The sequence below is a fragment of the Trichechus manatus genome, unplaced genomic scaffold (assembly GCF_000243295.1).
Source record: "Trichechus manatus latirostris isolate Lorelei unplaced genomic scaffold, TriManLat1.0 scaffold00048, whole genome shotgun sequence".
NCBI lineage: Eukaryota > Metazoa > Chordata > Mammalia > Sirenia > Trichechidae > Trichechus > Trichechus manatus.
Window position 1 is genome coordinate 14602193 of NW_004443984.1, and position 13701 is coordinate 14615893.

General features: G+C 48.0%; 1 protein-coding gene across 1 annotated transcript in view; it reads right to left on the reverse strand.

Moving 5' to 3' along the window:
* Positions 1–4176: 4176 nt before the first annotated feature.
* Positions 4177–13701, reverse strand: part of KAZN (kazrin, periplakin interacting protein) — a 576871-nt gene continuing 567346 nt past the window's right edge. The window contains exons 14-15 of the mRNA XM_004377229.2: positions 6903–7017; positions 4177–4759 (exon numbers count right to left, since the gene is read on the reverse strand). Of these exons, the coding sequence (XP_004377286.1) occupies positions 4595–4759; positions 6903–7017 (280 nt within the window). The 3' untranslated portion in view covers positions 4177–4594. The remainder of the gene's footprint in view (positions 4760–6902; positions 7018–13701) is intronic.

The following is a 13701-nucleotide window of genomic DNA, read 5'->3' on the forward strand; positions in this document are numbered from 1 at the left end:
GTGTGGGGTTCCACCAGGGCCGTTGGGTCACTTGGGTGGTGTTCACAGACCAGGTCCTACCTCATGTGCTAGGTAGGGCTTTGCTAGGAAGGCCCAACTGTCTGCCTTGACCTTGGTACTCAGCGTGGGGTCCGTGGACCAGCATCACCTGGGAGCTTGGTAGAAATGCTGAATCTCAACCTCCCCCACTCCAGCCCTCCTGAGTCAGCATCTGCATTCTAAAAATACCCCACCCCCAGGTGATTCGTGTGCACATTTAAGTTTGAGAAGTACTGTGCTAGGACTTCTGTGATTCCACCACTGGAGATCTATTCCGACCATCTGAACGTGGGAGGGAGGGACACAGTGAAGCAAATGATGCTAAGGGAGGGGGTACTAGTCAGGTGTTCCCCTCCTGACAGAGGGGTCTCTGGACAAGAGGCAGCACCCTAATGGGGAGAGCAGCCCCAGATGCCCCAGCAGGATGCAGATCATATCGCCTGAATGCCATTTGAGCGATGCCACCTGGTAAGGTAAGTCCCATGCTGGATGGTGGGTGCAGGAGGCGGGGATCCCGGGAAGATCACCAGCACTGCAGCTGGTGGGGGTGAGATTGTGCTGTGGGGAAGGGTGAGCCTGGGCTTGGAGGCAGATTGACTGGGTTCGAGTCCCTGCTTTGTGACTTCTTAGTTTTATGGCACAGAGCAAGCCCCTCAGCCTTTCCAATCTCAGTTTCCCCATCTATGAAATGGGTTAATATTTTCCCTCTCATAGAGGCTGTTGGGAGAATCGAATGAGAAAACATACAGAAAAAGGCCACTCATCAACAAAGTGCTGTACAGTGGTATTTATTGTTACAGTGTTAAAATTCTAACCTCGGAAAGATCTTCCGGGTCCAGGACCAACAGCTAAAGATCAGGAGCATCATCTTCATTCCTGGACAACTCGTTTTCCTTTGCAGCCACAAACTCCCCTTGTGCGTTAGGGTTCAGGAAAGTCTCCTCACCCACCAACCACTGGTAATAATGTTAGGTTCAGAAGTTACCGTTTCCCACGGGGCTTCTTTTCCCTGCCACCCCACACCCAGGGGAGCCTGGGGAGCCTCAGAAGCAGAGAAGAAGTCACGGTACACAGAACATAGGGTTTTGATGGGAAGGGGGAGGGCTAGGCCTGAAGCATGGGGCAATGAAGGGTTCTGGTGCTCCCTACATTCTGCCAAATCTTCCTATTCTTACAAGACCCAGCCCCAGTGAGTGGCCCCAAGGTTTTGGGTCACTGTGCAGAGGCCCCTCCATGCTAGGTGGGCCTTGTGGGAAGCTCCCTGCCCTGCCTCAGCTGGTCCAGTTCTTCTTGTGCTTCTCTCTGCTTCTTCTTGCAGCCTGGGATCCGGTAACAGTGATACTGACAGACAGACAGATTTCTGGGAGAAAGGCCCAGCTCAGCCAAGAACAAAGGGACCTTTTAGAAGCTGAGTCTGCTGGACAGGTGTCTCCTGTTGGCTTTGGCCCAGGACTTCTAGGAGGAATATGGGATGTCTGCCTCTGGCTGGTGCAAATGGTTAATGTGCTTGACTGCTAGCTGGAAGGCTGGAGATTCGAGTCCACCCAGACTCCTTCAGAAGAAAGGCCTGGCAATCTACTTCTGAAAAACCAGCCAGTAAAAACCCTATGGAGCACAGTGCTACTGTGACACACATGGGGTCGCCATGAGTTGGAGTCAACTCAACGGCAACTGGTTCTTTGGTCCCTACCCTGATTCTCCCCAACCCTTGGCTCCAACTCCCCGTTTTAAGGGAACAGCACCCATAGGCACAGGTGGCAATACCTTGCAGAGAAGCACATTTGTATTGTCCCCAGGCCCAGACGCCATGTTACCCTTTGAGGACCAGGACCACAACTTGGGCCGTTTGGACAGGACGTGGCAGATTAGGGTCCTGTAGGTGACTAGTCTGTCTGCCCTTGCCAATCAGCCACCAGGATCTCTATGCCAAGTCTTCCTCTTGCCCTGCTCTTCTTGCCCAGTCTTGAAGCAGAGCTGACATTTAGGATTACCCCAGGAGACAAAGCTTGCTGGATTGGACTCCGTGAGGAGCTGCTGATTTATCCATCAACCCATCCTCATGTTGAAAAACGAGCTCCAAACGCTTGCCTGGCTGCAGGGGTATACAGAGCCTCGGTAGGAAAGCAAGTGCTTATAGCGTAATTTGGACCAGAAGATGCATTCGAGGTTGCCCACATTGCCCCAGGCCTTCTGGTCTATTGCTGTGAATCTGGGGGGCACTACTATCTCTGCCAGTGACCCCTCAGTTGTTCACTTGCCCGTCTTCTCCCCAAAGGGCCTGAGTCTGGCTACAATGAAAGCTTCATTTCGACAACTTGGGTGAAAGTTGCTGTCACATAATCAGACTTGCATTCAGGTCCCCCTCTGCCAACCGTGCCCACCCTGCAGGAATCACTGCCTGCCTGGGCTCCCTGCCTTTGCTGCCCCCCAGAAGGTAAATTCTGGCATCCCTTATTCCTAAGCCTGGACACTGGCTCGGAAGTGACCTGCGGAATCAGAGGACAAGGGGTTTTAACCTCCTGTCTCTGAGCTGTGGGCCCTGCAACTTCAGGACCCTCTGTGTGTGGCTGAAAGGCATAAAGATACCAGGCTGAAACCTAAACAAAGCTCAGCCACATGCCAGAGACTGGCCCTCAGGGCCTGGAATCAGAAATGGGTCCCTTGGAGGCCCAATATTCAGTCAAAAAGAGGACAAACACGCGCTCACCAATGAGGCATTTGGCTTCAGTAGTAAGAAAGGCTGTGCTTATGCCAAGGTTAGGGTGAAAACTGTGGTCTTCAGCATTAGGGAAGACTAATTCTCAAGTTTGTTAATGAGGACTTGGTTTATGCATTTCCCATGAAGGACCACAATTTGCTGGGTTGAAGGACTGGTGCTTTGACCGTTCGTGCAGGCTGGGACCTGCTGCAAACCTTGGAAATCCAAGCTTCTCATTGACTCCTGGTGTAAATGGCTTCAGCAGAAGCAGGGCATCTTGGTTTAAGAAATGGTTTGCTTTGATAATGGAAGTGTTAAGAAGAATCCCAACACACTGTGTCCTTTCCTGATCATCACCCAGCAAAGTCATCTGGTCAACGAGGTCAAGCTTGAAAACCCCAGTCAATTGGTTTTCCAGGCTTGTGCACACGGAAGTCCTCTTTTTTTTTTTCTCGAGAGCAGTTGGGGGCTCTTGGACAGTCTGAAATTAAACATTGTTTGTCTCCTTTTGCACGTTGCTCCAACCAAAACAGAGACGGACAGAACTAGTCCAACATCAGTTCTGTGTTTGGAAATGGGAAATTAGACATACTTCATTCCCATCCCATAACTTCCCGCCTGTTTCCTGAGAGGTTACGATGTGTGTTACAGACATTAGCAAGTGTTAATCCTCCCAATATCCTTGGGAGGGAGAGAGGGAATCAGAAGTATTGTAAATGAAGACATTGAGGCACAGAGAGGTGAAGCAACTGGGAAGAAGCCACACAGCGAAACAGTGGCAGAGTCAAGAAAAGAACTTGGGGTTCTCTCCACCACCACCTTAACAATGGCTTTGTGGGATTTGTGCCTCAGTGAAGGATTGATGAGCACAACCTATGTTTCAGGTGACGGAGACATCACAACATGGGTTTGTTTGTTTCACAATGGCCCACATTTCCCCACCACAAATCCCAAACCCATTGCCATGCTTGGTGCGGTTGACACTAACCGAACTCAGTCATCTTCAGTCCTTAAGGGTCACCACAATATCCTTCATCCCAGTGACTAAATATCTACACTTCCTGGGAATGTTGATGTTAAGCCCCATCCTTGCAAGGAGCACTCACCTGGTCCCACCCAGTGTAGCCACTCCTGTAGCCCAGAGGGTCAAACAGCAGTTCAGCATGTCCTCCCATGTGATATAGGGCTTTTCAAGTGGAAAGGAATGACCAGCCCCATTTTGCATGCTCCCAAGAAAGATTCAGTGACCCAAGTTGGAAACCAAGTTCTCAGTCATGGGGAGACAAAGATGCTAGAGCTGAGATCTCCTTCAGCCTAGCATCTCAACAAGAGCGATACTTCCTGCTGGAAGAATACCCCTGTTAACTGGTCAGCCTCCACTCTGCTTGCTCCTAGCACTGTCAAGACTGGATTCTGGAGTGTCTCATTGGAGACCCCACTGCTCCTCTTGGGTGGGTGTTTTGGAAAGCCATGTGCCTCTTTCCATCTTGGCAGCTCAGTGCAAAGATCAGGGGACCATGTAGACTGCTCAGTGGCTGCCAGTTGCTCTGAGGTTGAGTCTGCACATACTGGATAAAGGAGAGGCTGGGCACTATGAAAGGTCTAGTCTCCTTTCATTGAGCAGGCAAGTCCATGGCCCACCCAAGACAGGCAGGCTGGTATCATCTCCTTTCTTGGTGCTCCACACCTGAAATCACAGGGGCTGGGATTTTGCCCAGTAGTTGAGGAGCATCCTCAGGCTGGAGGAAGGTCCTGCTGCTTGAGGTCGCTATGTACAGTGGAGATGGCATCTGAGGCCGTCTGGCCTCCTTGCTCCTTGGGTCTTCCAGTGTTGGGTCAGGTGGAGCCATCAGTCCCTTACACGTTGGTGACCTCCAGGCTGTTGTAGCCTTCCAGACGGCCCTGCTCTGGCCTGCTCTGGAGGTCATCCTCACCACAGTCTTCATTTTGAAGAGAGCCATAGTCATCATGAAAATCGGAGTCTTTGCTGCTGAAGCCCCTTCCTATCTTCCCCAGGGGCAGCTGAGAAGAGAGGAAGAAAACCAAAGGATTGGAAGAAGAGAAACAACGGGATGTTTTCAGATCTGGGAAATGCGGGGTCTCCCATTCTATATTAACTTGCTGTGTGACCCTAGGTAACTCATTTAACCTGTCTGTGCTCCACCTATTAGTAATAATACTCCACTGCTCAGAGATAATGAGAGGACTTCGTGAGTTAACATTAGGAGAAGCTTTGTGTTCCCAACTGCGAGGTACCAGTTAGGTACCAAGGGTGAGGACCGATATTTTCCAGTTGCCGTTGAGTTGATTCCAACTCACCACAACCCCATGTGCTTCAGAGTAGAACTGTGCTCCATAGGGTTTTTATGGCTGTGACCTTTCAAAGGAAATAGCCAGGCCTTTCTTCCAAGCTGCCTCTGGGTGAATTCAAACCACCAACATTTTGTTAGTGGCCAAGTGCATAATCGTTTGTGCCACCCAGGGACTCTTAAGGACAAATATAGTGAGTCTCATTATCCATGAAAATCTCTTCCCTTCCTCCTTAGTGGGAGGAGAGTAGAGAACAGGCACAAAGGAGGAGCTATGGGAACGCCTGATATGGACATGAGCTCCGACTGCATTCCCAAGTCAGAAAGAACTATATTCTAGAGCTGTCTGGAGTGTCAGAAAGAGGGTGGGTTTTGGAGACCCACAGACCTGGGTTTGGGTCCCTGCTTGGCTACTTCCTAGCTGTATGACCTGGGACAAGTCACCTTATTTCTCCGAGCCTCACTTTTCTCAGTTACAAAATGGAAATAGTAATTCCTACCCCCAGAGTTGTTATGAAGTGTAGAAATCAGACCTGAAAAGCACAAAACGTGGGGCTGGCACAGAGTAGGTACTCAGTAAACAGCAGTGATTACTACTGCACACAGTAGGTCTTCAATAAATATTGAGCCCCCGTTTTGTATGTATCTCTACTATCATAGCCATGAAAGTGCTTTGAACTTATTTATGTACTTGGCTGCCTTTCTTTCTAGACCAGTTTTTCGCAATTGTTTTTTTTTTTTTTTAATTGCTCCCTAAGGAAAATTTTTTTTTTTGAGGGGGGAGTCCCTGGATGGTACAAATGGTTAACACGCTTGGCTGCTAACTGAAAGGCTGGTGACTTGAGTCCACCCAGAGTTTCCTTGAAAAAAAGGCTTGGTGATCTACTTCCCATAATTCAGCCTTTGAAAACCTATGGAGCACAGTTCTACTCTGACATCCATGGGGTCACCATCAGTTGGAATCGACTTGACAGCAACTGTAAAGGAGCCTTTTTAGACATTTTTCCCTCTCTAATCACACTCCACCCTGAAATTTTTGTACCACAGATATACTGCATATCTGTTTATGTTCATATGTATATCCATGCTTTATATATATACAGAGTAAGATTCTTTTGCCCCTCCAGAAATTCTTTCACCCCTTTATAAGGGTGATATTGCCCCCACTGACAGCAACTTAAGGGTAAAGTGGTAATCCATTAATGTTTATACCCTCATTCTTCGGGGTCTAGACCCAGCGAGAACCCAAGCAATGTTTGCCGAACGTGTGAAAGAAATTTGGGATTACCCAGTTCTGCCATCTCTGTCTACCCATTTCCATTCAGGAAGCTGTGCTGTGGTCAGACTCAAAGTGCACCTGTTTTCATACTGTTTTGCAGGAATCAGCAGAGAGGCTTATCTCTTGCTATTGATCAAATTGCTAGAGTTCAAAACTCAAGTCTGTGGTTCTCAGAATGTGGGGTGCATTGGTGCCCTCTGGGCAGGTTGTATGCAGGCTTCCACCTCACCCCAGAGACCTTCTGCTTCAAAAGGTGTACGGGTGCCCAGAATCTGCATATTAAGCCACTCCCCCCCCAGGTGATTCTGATGTGGGCAGGTGAGACCTGAACTTCGAGATACACTACTCTAAGCCTTGTGGAAACCTTTGCCCTGTGCCTTAAGCATCATGCAGGTTCCTTGAAGGTGGCTGCCAGGACATCTCTCCTAGCTGCACCTGTGACCTGGCCCATCCTCCTACCTCCAGAGACCAACACAGGAGTCCCAGAGGTGAACTGGGAGAAGACATCTTGGGCCCAGAGGACAAAAAGAGCTTCACAGGTGTGCAGGACTCACAGGTGAGCGACTGAGTGACTCACCCGGCCAGCCTTGTACTTGATGGCACTGCAGTTCTCCTCCTTCCCCGCCCGGGTGATGCTGGAGGCCCTCCCGGGGGGTGTTCTGAAGCGCTCAGCCTCCCGGATGCCTGTGGAGCTGTGGAGATGTCCATTTTGAGTCAGCAGGGGAGGCTAGCCAGCCATTGCCACCCGGAGACGCGCACACACACACACACACACACACACACACACACAGAGTCCCACTGGTGACAACGACCATAACTGCTAGGACTTACTGAGTACCTACTACGTGCCAGGAGTCCCTGGGTGGCACAAACAGCTAAGTGCTCTACTACTAGCTGAAAGGTTGGCAGTTTGGATCCACACAGAGGTGCCTCGGAAGAAAGGCCTGGTGATCTGCTTCTAAAAAAATCAGCCATTGAAAACCCCATGGAGCACAGTGCTACTCTGACACCCATTGGATTGCCATGAATTGGAATCAACTCAACAGCAACTGGTAGCTGGTAACTATGTGCCATCATTGTGCTAGGCACTTTTATAAATTTAATCCTCACAACATCCCTGAAAGGTAGGTACAGGTAGTCCCCGACTTACGATATACTTGAGTTATGACAAACTGCACTTAAAACCATCTGTTTTTTGGTATATCTTATTGTTAGTAATATGTACTACATTCAAAGTTGTAGCATGTAATTTGCTGATGTTATCATTCTCAGATGTTCACTCGCAGATGTTCAAAGATCGGATTTATAAAGATACTGATAATAAATGGCAACAATAATGAAAACTAAGAAAAAATGAGGTATTTGACTTATGACAGAGTCATCAGAACAGAACCTCAATATAAGCTGGGGATACTGCCACCCCTGTATTACAGATGAGGACAAGGAGGCACAGAGATGTTAAGCAGTTTGCCCAAGATTACGCAGTTGGTGGGTGGAAGAGCCAAGATACGAACCCCAGTCTCTAAGACTCCAGTCTTGCTCCTAACCCTACAGTATACTGCTGACCTTATCAGGAAAGGGAAGACTCGATAAAAGAATCCCAAGATTTTTAGCTAATTTTGGTTTAAGAAGCATCAGGAAAGTTTTCCCCACTCTGCGTTCGAAATCTGTGTCACTGGACTTGGCTTGTTGCCTAAAGTTACCACCATCACTCCCTTCTTTTAATTACCTCCATTAAAAGCATTCAAGTCTTCTGTTAGAATGTTCTTGTTGTTAGCTGCCATCGAGTCATCCCCAACTCATGGCGACCCCATGCACAACAGAACAACACACTGCCTGGTCCTGCACCACCCACATCATCAGTTGCAGAGGAGACTGTTGTGATCCATAGGATTTTCACTGCCTGATTTTCAGAAGTAGATTGTCAGGCCCTTTCTTCCTAGTCTGTCTTAGTCTGAAGCTTCACTGAAACCTGTTCAGTATCATAGCAACATGCAAGCCTCCACTGACAGGTGGTGGCCGTGCATGAGGTGGATTGGCCAGGAATTGAACCCAGGTCTCCTGCATGGAAGGCAAGAATGCTACCATTGAAACACCAATGTCTCACTCTGCTACAATAGGAATTGGCAAACTGCAATCTGCAGGCCAAATCTGGGCAGCCAATTAATTTTATAAATAAAGTTTTATTGGAACGCAGCCACCCCCATTTGTTTACATGTTGTCTATGGCTGCTTTCTTGCTCTAATAGCACAGTTGAGTACTTGCAACAGAGACCATATGGCCCTCAAATCCTAAAATATCTACCATCTGGCCTTTTACAGAAGAAGTGTGCCAACTCCTGTATTAGAACACCAGTGTTATGGATTAAATAATAATAATAATAATAATGAGGCTCCGTATGGAGTAGGAAGTTTGGGCAAGAACCCTGGACCACAGCCAGGAGTCCTGAACTTCAGCCTTCCCATCTTCCCTCTTTCTATTTTGAGCAAACCACTGTCTTCCTTGGGCTCCAGTCTCTCTTTCTTTGACCCCAGAACTTGGCCCAAGCTATGGTGGACAGCTATCTGCACCTCCTCTTTGAACACACGCCAAACCCAAGCTACTCCACCAGAATCTTCTAGGGGCTTCAGTCAGGCAGGCTTGGTTGAAATCCTGGCTCTACTGCTTACCTGGCTGTGTGACCTTGAGCAAAGTCACTTCATTTCTTTAATGCTGGTTTCTATAGCTGCAAAATGAGGGCCACAATAGAGCCAACCTCATAAGGTTATGTGAGAGCTCATAAGATGAGATTTGGAGATTACTCAAAAAAAAAAAAAAAAACAACAAACTCATTGCCATCAAGTTGATTCTGACTCATGGTGACCCCATGTGTTACAGAGTAGAACTACTCCACAAGGTTTTCTTGGCTGTAATCTTTATGGAAGCAGATCACCAGGCCTTTCTTCTGCAGCACTGCTGGGTGTGTTTGAACTGCCAATCTTTAGCTTAGCACTTGAGGGAAAACCATTTGTGCCACCTAGGGAAGTTTGGAGATTAGAAGGCATTCAGTAAATAGTTGTCATCAGAATTAATATTAGCATTTAAAACATATGAAAGAGGAATTGGCTCTGGCTGGTGGGCAGTGAGGAGTTGGGTTTGCAGAAGCTGTGAGCCTTGGTTTGGGCCACAACGGTGGGGGGCTCCTTAAGAGAAATGAACTTTCTAGCATCTTCTAAGCTGCCTCAGTGAGGTTCTGCTTCTCTGGGGTAAGTTTTGCTGAGGAAGTTCAAAGCAAGGGAAGGGAGGTATCCAGGAGACAGCAATGGCCAACTGCAGAGCTAGGTCCTCACACCATGGCTACCGGGGCTTCTACATCACGGGGAGGCTTATGCTCTGCAGTGGGTCAGGAAGCAAGGTTTCATTAATGCCTGCCCTTTCTTTGCCCACCCAGAGACAAAATTCTCTGGGTCCAGTGGGGAAGCAGTTCTAATTGCAGAAGCCATGAAAATCTAAACTCATGTAGCTCGGTTTGCGCTCTTACATTGAAAAGTACTAATCCCCCTGGCTCGTGAACATTAGCGGTCAAGTGATCTTGACAGAGCCCCAGGGCCCCTTCTTTTATTTTCACAGAAGAAGAGACAGAAGTCCAGAGAGGCTACATAAGACGTATGATGGCAAGGAGGGAACTTGAGCTTAGGGCCCTAGAATCAACATTTAGGCCACACTCTTCCCATCTGGGAGCTCAGCATAGGGCAGTGGCTGAAAGGATGGGCATCAGTGGCCTGGCTCCACCACTTGGGCAGTTGGACTTGGCAGCACACCTGGGTAGTGTGCTCTGCAAAGTAGGGTTAATAGCAGCACCTCTCTCATACGGGGCTGTGAAGATTAAATTAGATGATACATATAAAGCACTGAGAAGCGGCTGGCATATGAAGATTGATTCCCATTATATCTTAATGTAATGAACACAGGCTCTGAGGGAGACAGACCTGGTCTGAGTCCCTGCTCAACCACTCACTAGCTTTGGGTACTTGATTATTTTGCTGAGCCTCAGTTTCCTCATCTATCCAATGGAGCCTCGTAAGCAGCTCTGGTCTTAACAAGCTGTTCTTTGAACAGAAAGTGGCTGCCTGTGTGGGGTGTGATCAGAGGGGTACAGGGAGATGACCCTCACCACCATTATGCCAAAGCATCTTCTCTTCTTGTTTTTTCCCCAGGGGTTAAAATTCCACCATCAGTTACTCCTTTAGATTAAGATTAAGAAGGAACCAATACAAACACAAGGAGTCCTTGGGTGGTGCAAATAATTAAGCGCTCGGCTACTAGTCGAAAGGTTGGCAGTTCAAATCCACCCAGAGGCCCCTTGGAAGACAGGCCTGGTGATCTGCCTCTGGAAGGTCACAGCCTTGAAAACTCTATGGAGAAGTTCTACTCTGCACACATGGAGTAGCCACGAGTCAGAATCAACACAATGGCAACTAACAACAACAGCAATAATGCAAATACAAAGGCCTCAGTGAATAAACCAAACACCAGACTATGGTTATTGAAGCCTTGAATTGGCTTACTAAACATTTCTAGTCACTTAGACCTTGAGAAAATGGAACACTGGAAAGATAAGTTTTTTTTTGGTAAGTGCTTTTCTTCCCCCCCTTTATTATGGTGAAAATATATGTGAAAAAATTTGCCAATTAAAAAATTCCTACATGTATGATTCATTGACATGGATTACATTTTTAATATTGTACAACCATTCTTGCTATCCTTTTCCAAATTATTCTACCACCATTAACATAAACTCAATGCCCCTTAAGCAAAAACTCCCCTTTTTCCTCTCTCCGATCCCTGGTAATCACCAATAACTTTGGTTTCTATACATTTGCTTATTTCATATCGGTGAGAGCATACAGAATTTGTCCTTTGGTGTCTAATTTTGCTCAGTGTGATGTTTTCTAGGTCCATCCGCATAGTGACATGTATCAGGACTTCAATCCTCTTTATGGCTGAGTAATTGGAAGGATAAGAGTTGATGGGGGAAAGGTCTGGAGAAAGGGACACCTCAGTGGCTTTTTGTGCATCAACACAGGGCATGCGGGGCACTAAACAGGCACCAAAGTGTGGGAAGCATTATCGGAGTGTGAATCGGCCTTTGTCAGCTGGGCCGGCCTGAGGGTTGAGATTCATGCAGTCAAACAAGGGTTTACGAGGCCTGTGATGAGCAAGATGCTTTAGTGAGCTCAGACTCAGTGGAGACAGAAAGAGTATTACCTGGCCACCTCCCATGTGCCAGGCACAACGCTGGGCCTTTTACCCACCCATCAGCTCATTGAATCCTAGAAAGGAAGAATGATTACCCCCAGTTCAAGTGGAGGGAACCGGGGCTCAGAGAGGACAAGTGTCTTACCTAAAACCACACAGGTGATGGTGGCAGAGTCAGTATACAGGGCTCCAAGGCCTTGCTGTGCCCACAGGACTGAGACATGGGGCACTACACAGACCCACCACCTGGACTCTGGGGCTCACATTTCAGTGATTGTTTGGGGAGGGGGTGGGATGGGATGGAATGGTATAAAAATACCTCCTTTTAGGTGCCTGAAAATCTCAGTGTACCCGTGTACCCCTGCTTGGGTGACCTGCTGAGTGACAGGAGAATATTCTCCATTGCCCATAGCTTGGGTCTCTGGACACAGGCTTCTGAAACCTGCCAGATGAGGGGGTGGGAGAAGTGACAAGTTCCTCTTATTACATGTGTGTGAGGGTCATGTCTATTTGAGTTCATAGTAGAACTGCTTTTCCTCATGGAAATGCTAATAAGAAAGCTGGAGCCAACTGACAGGAAGGGACCCTGTGTAACCAAGACATTCAAGAGGAAGTTGTTTGCTTTGCAGAGATCCTGCAGTTACCATAAGAAGGCAGGGGACAGGAACTATCAGTTACTGTGGGGCATCTATGTGTCAGGCACGCTGTAAACACTTTTCCCTACTGAATCTTTGTAACAAAGCTGCCAGGAAGGTATGAATCATATTCCCATATTACAGATGAAAAAACTGAGGCTCAGACAGGTGAAACCACTTGCTCATGTTCAACACAGCTAGAAAGAGGCAGAGTCTGGATTTGAACCCACAACCAGCCATTACCTGTGGAGGAGGAATGGGAGGCAGCAGTGGTGGTGCTGGTGGTGGGTTTAGAATAAAAATCACTAATATTTATTTTATTAGGGTGGCTTATGATGCGCCAGTTCCTTTGCCAACCATTCTATGCATTATTTCATCTCGTCTTCCCATCAACCCTTCACCGTAGATACAATTATTAACCCCATTTTGCAGATAAGGAAAGTATGGTTCAGAAAGGTTACGTAACTTGTCCCAGGTCACACAGCTAGGAATTGGTGCTGCTGGGTTTAGAACTCAGGTTGTCTGGTTCTAGTGTGCCACAAGGAATTCTGGATAGGGGCATACATCTTTACTTAGAAGTCTACCAAACCAGTTCTTGCCCAGTTGGGGAGTCAAAATCTTTTTTGGATAAGCAAAGCCCCTCAGAGCCCATGAAGAAGGGGAAAGAGGGCAGCCCAGAGCTAAAGCAGGCCCTGAGCCGGTTCTTCCAGATCCTCTACCTTTGAGGACTTCTTGGTTTCTCTGTAAGCTACATGAGGGCCAGGACTATGTATCACTCAAGTGCCTGATACATAGCAGGTGCTTAATAAGTGCTGAAGGTGGATTTAAGGCAGAAGGAGAGCACTGTCCTAGCCCAAACCCTTGGTAAGGGAGGTACCATTTCCAGAAAGAGCTTCCAACTAGGAGGGCAGAAACCTGGGTTCTGGTTCTGCCCCTGGCTCCCTGGATGAACCAGCACCAACTCTCTGGGCCTCTGTTTCCTTGTATGTAAAAGGAGGGGTGGTGCTGGTTAGGACATCTCAAAGTTCTCCTCCAGCTCTGCAGCCGATGAAGTCCAAGGGGGCAGCCATAACCAGGTCAGCAAGTGCTCTGCTGAGCGCATGGAACCTGCTTGCTCAGAAAACTCTGTCTGGGTGTCCACGAAGGATATCAGTGGTCAGTGGTGTGGGCACAGGGCACGTGCACACGAGTTGTACAAGAGTTTAATGAGGCTTTGCTGAGTGAGGAGAACACATGGTCAGTGAGTAGGGCTGAGAAAGTTCTGGAAGTTGATAGTTCCGATGACATTCTAAGGAAACTGACTCAGCTGTGGACCTAGACACCTCAGACTCTGACGGTCCAGGGGCAAGGCTGGTTCCTCAGAGGACAAGCCATGGTTCTGTTCCCTGGGGAGGACAGCCCTCCACACTCACATTCACTCTGCCCACAGCTCTCTACTCAGCCCTCACCAGCATGGGGGATGAAGGACAAACCAGTCAGGAAAATTGTCCTCCATTCCTGGGC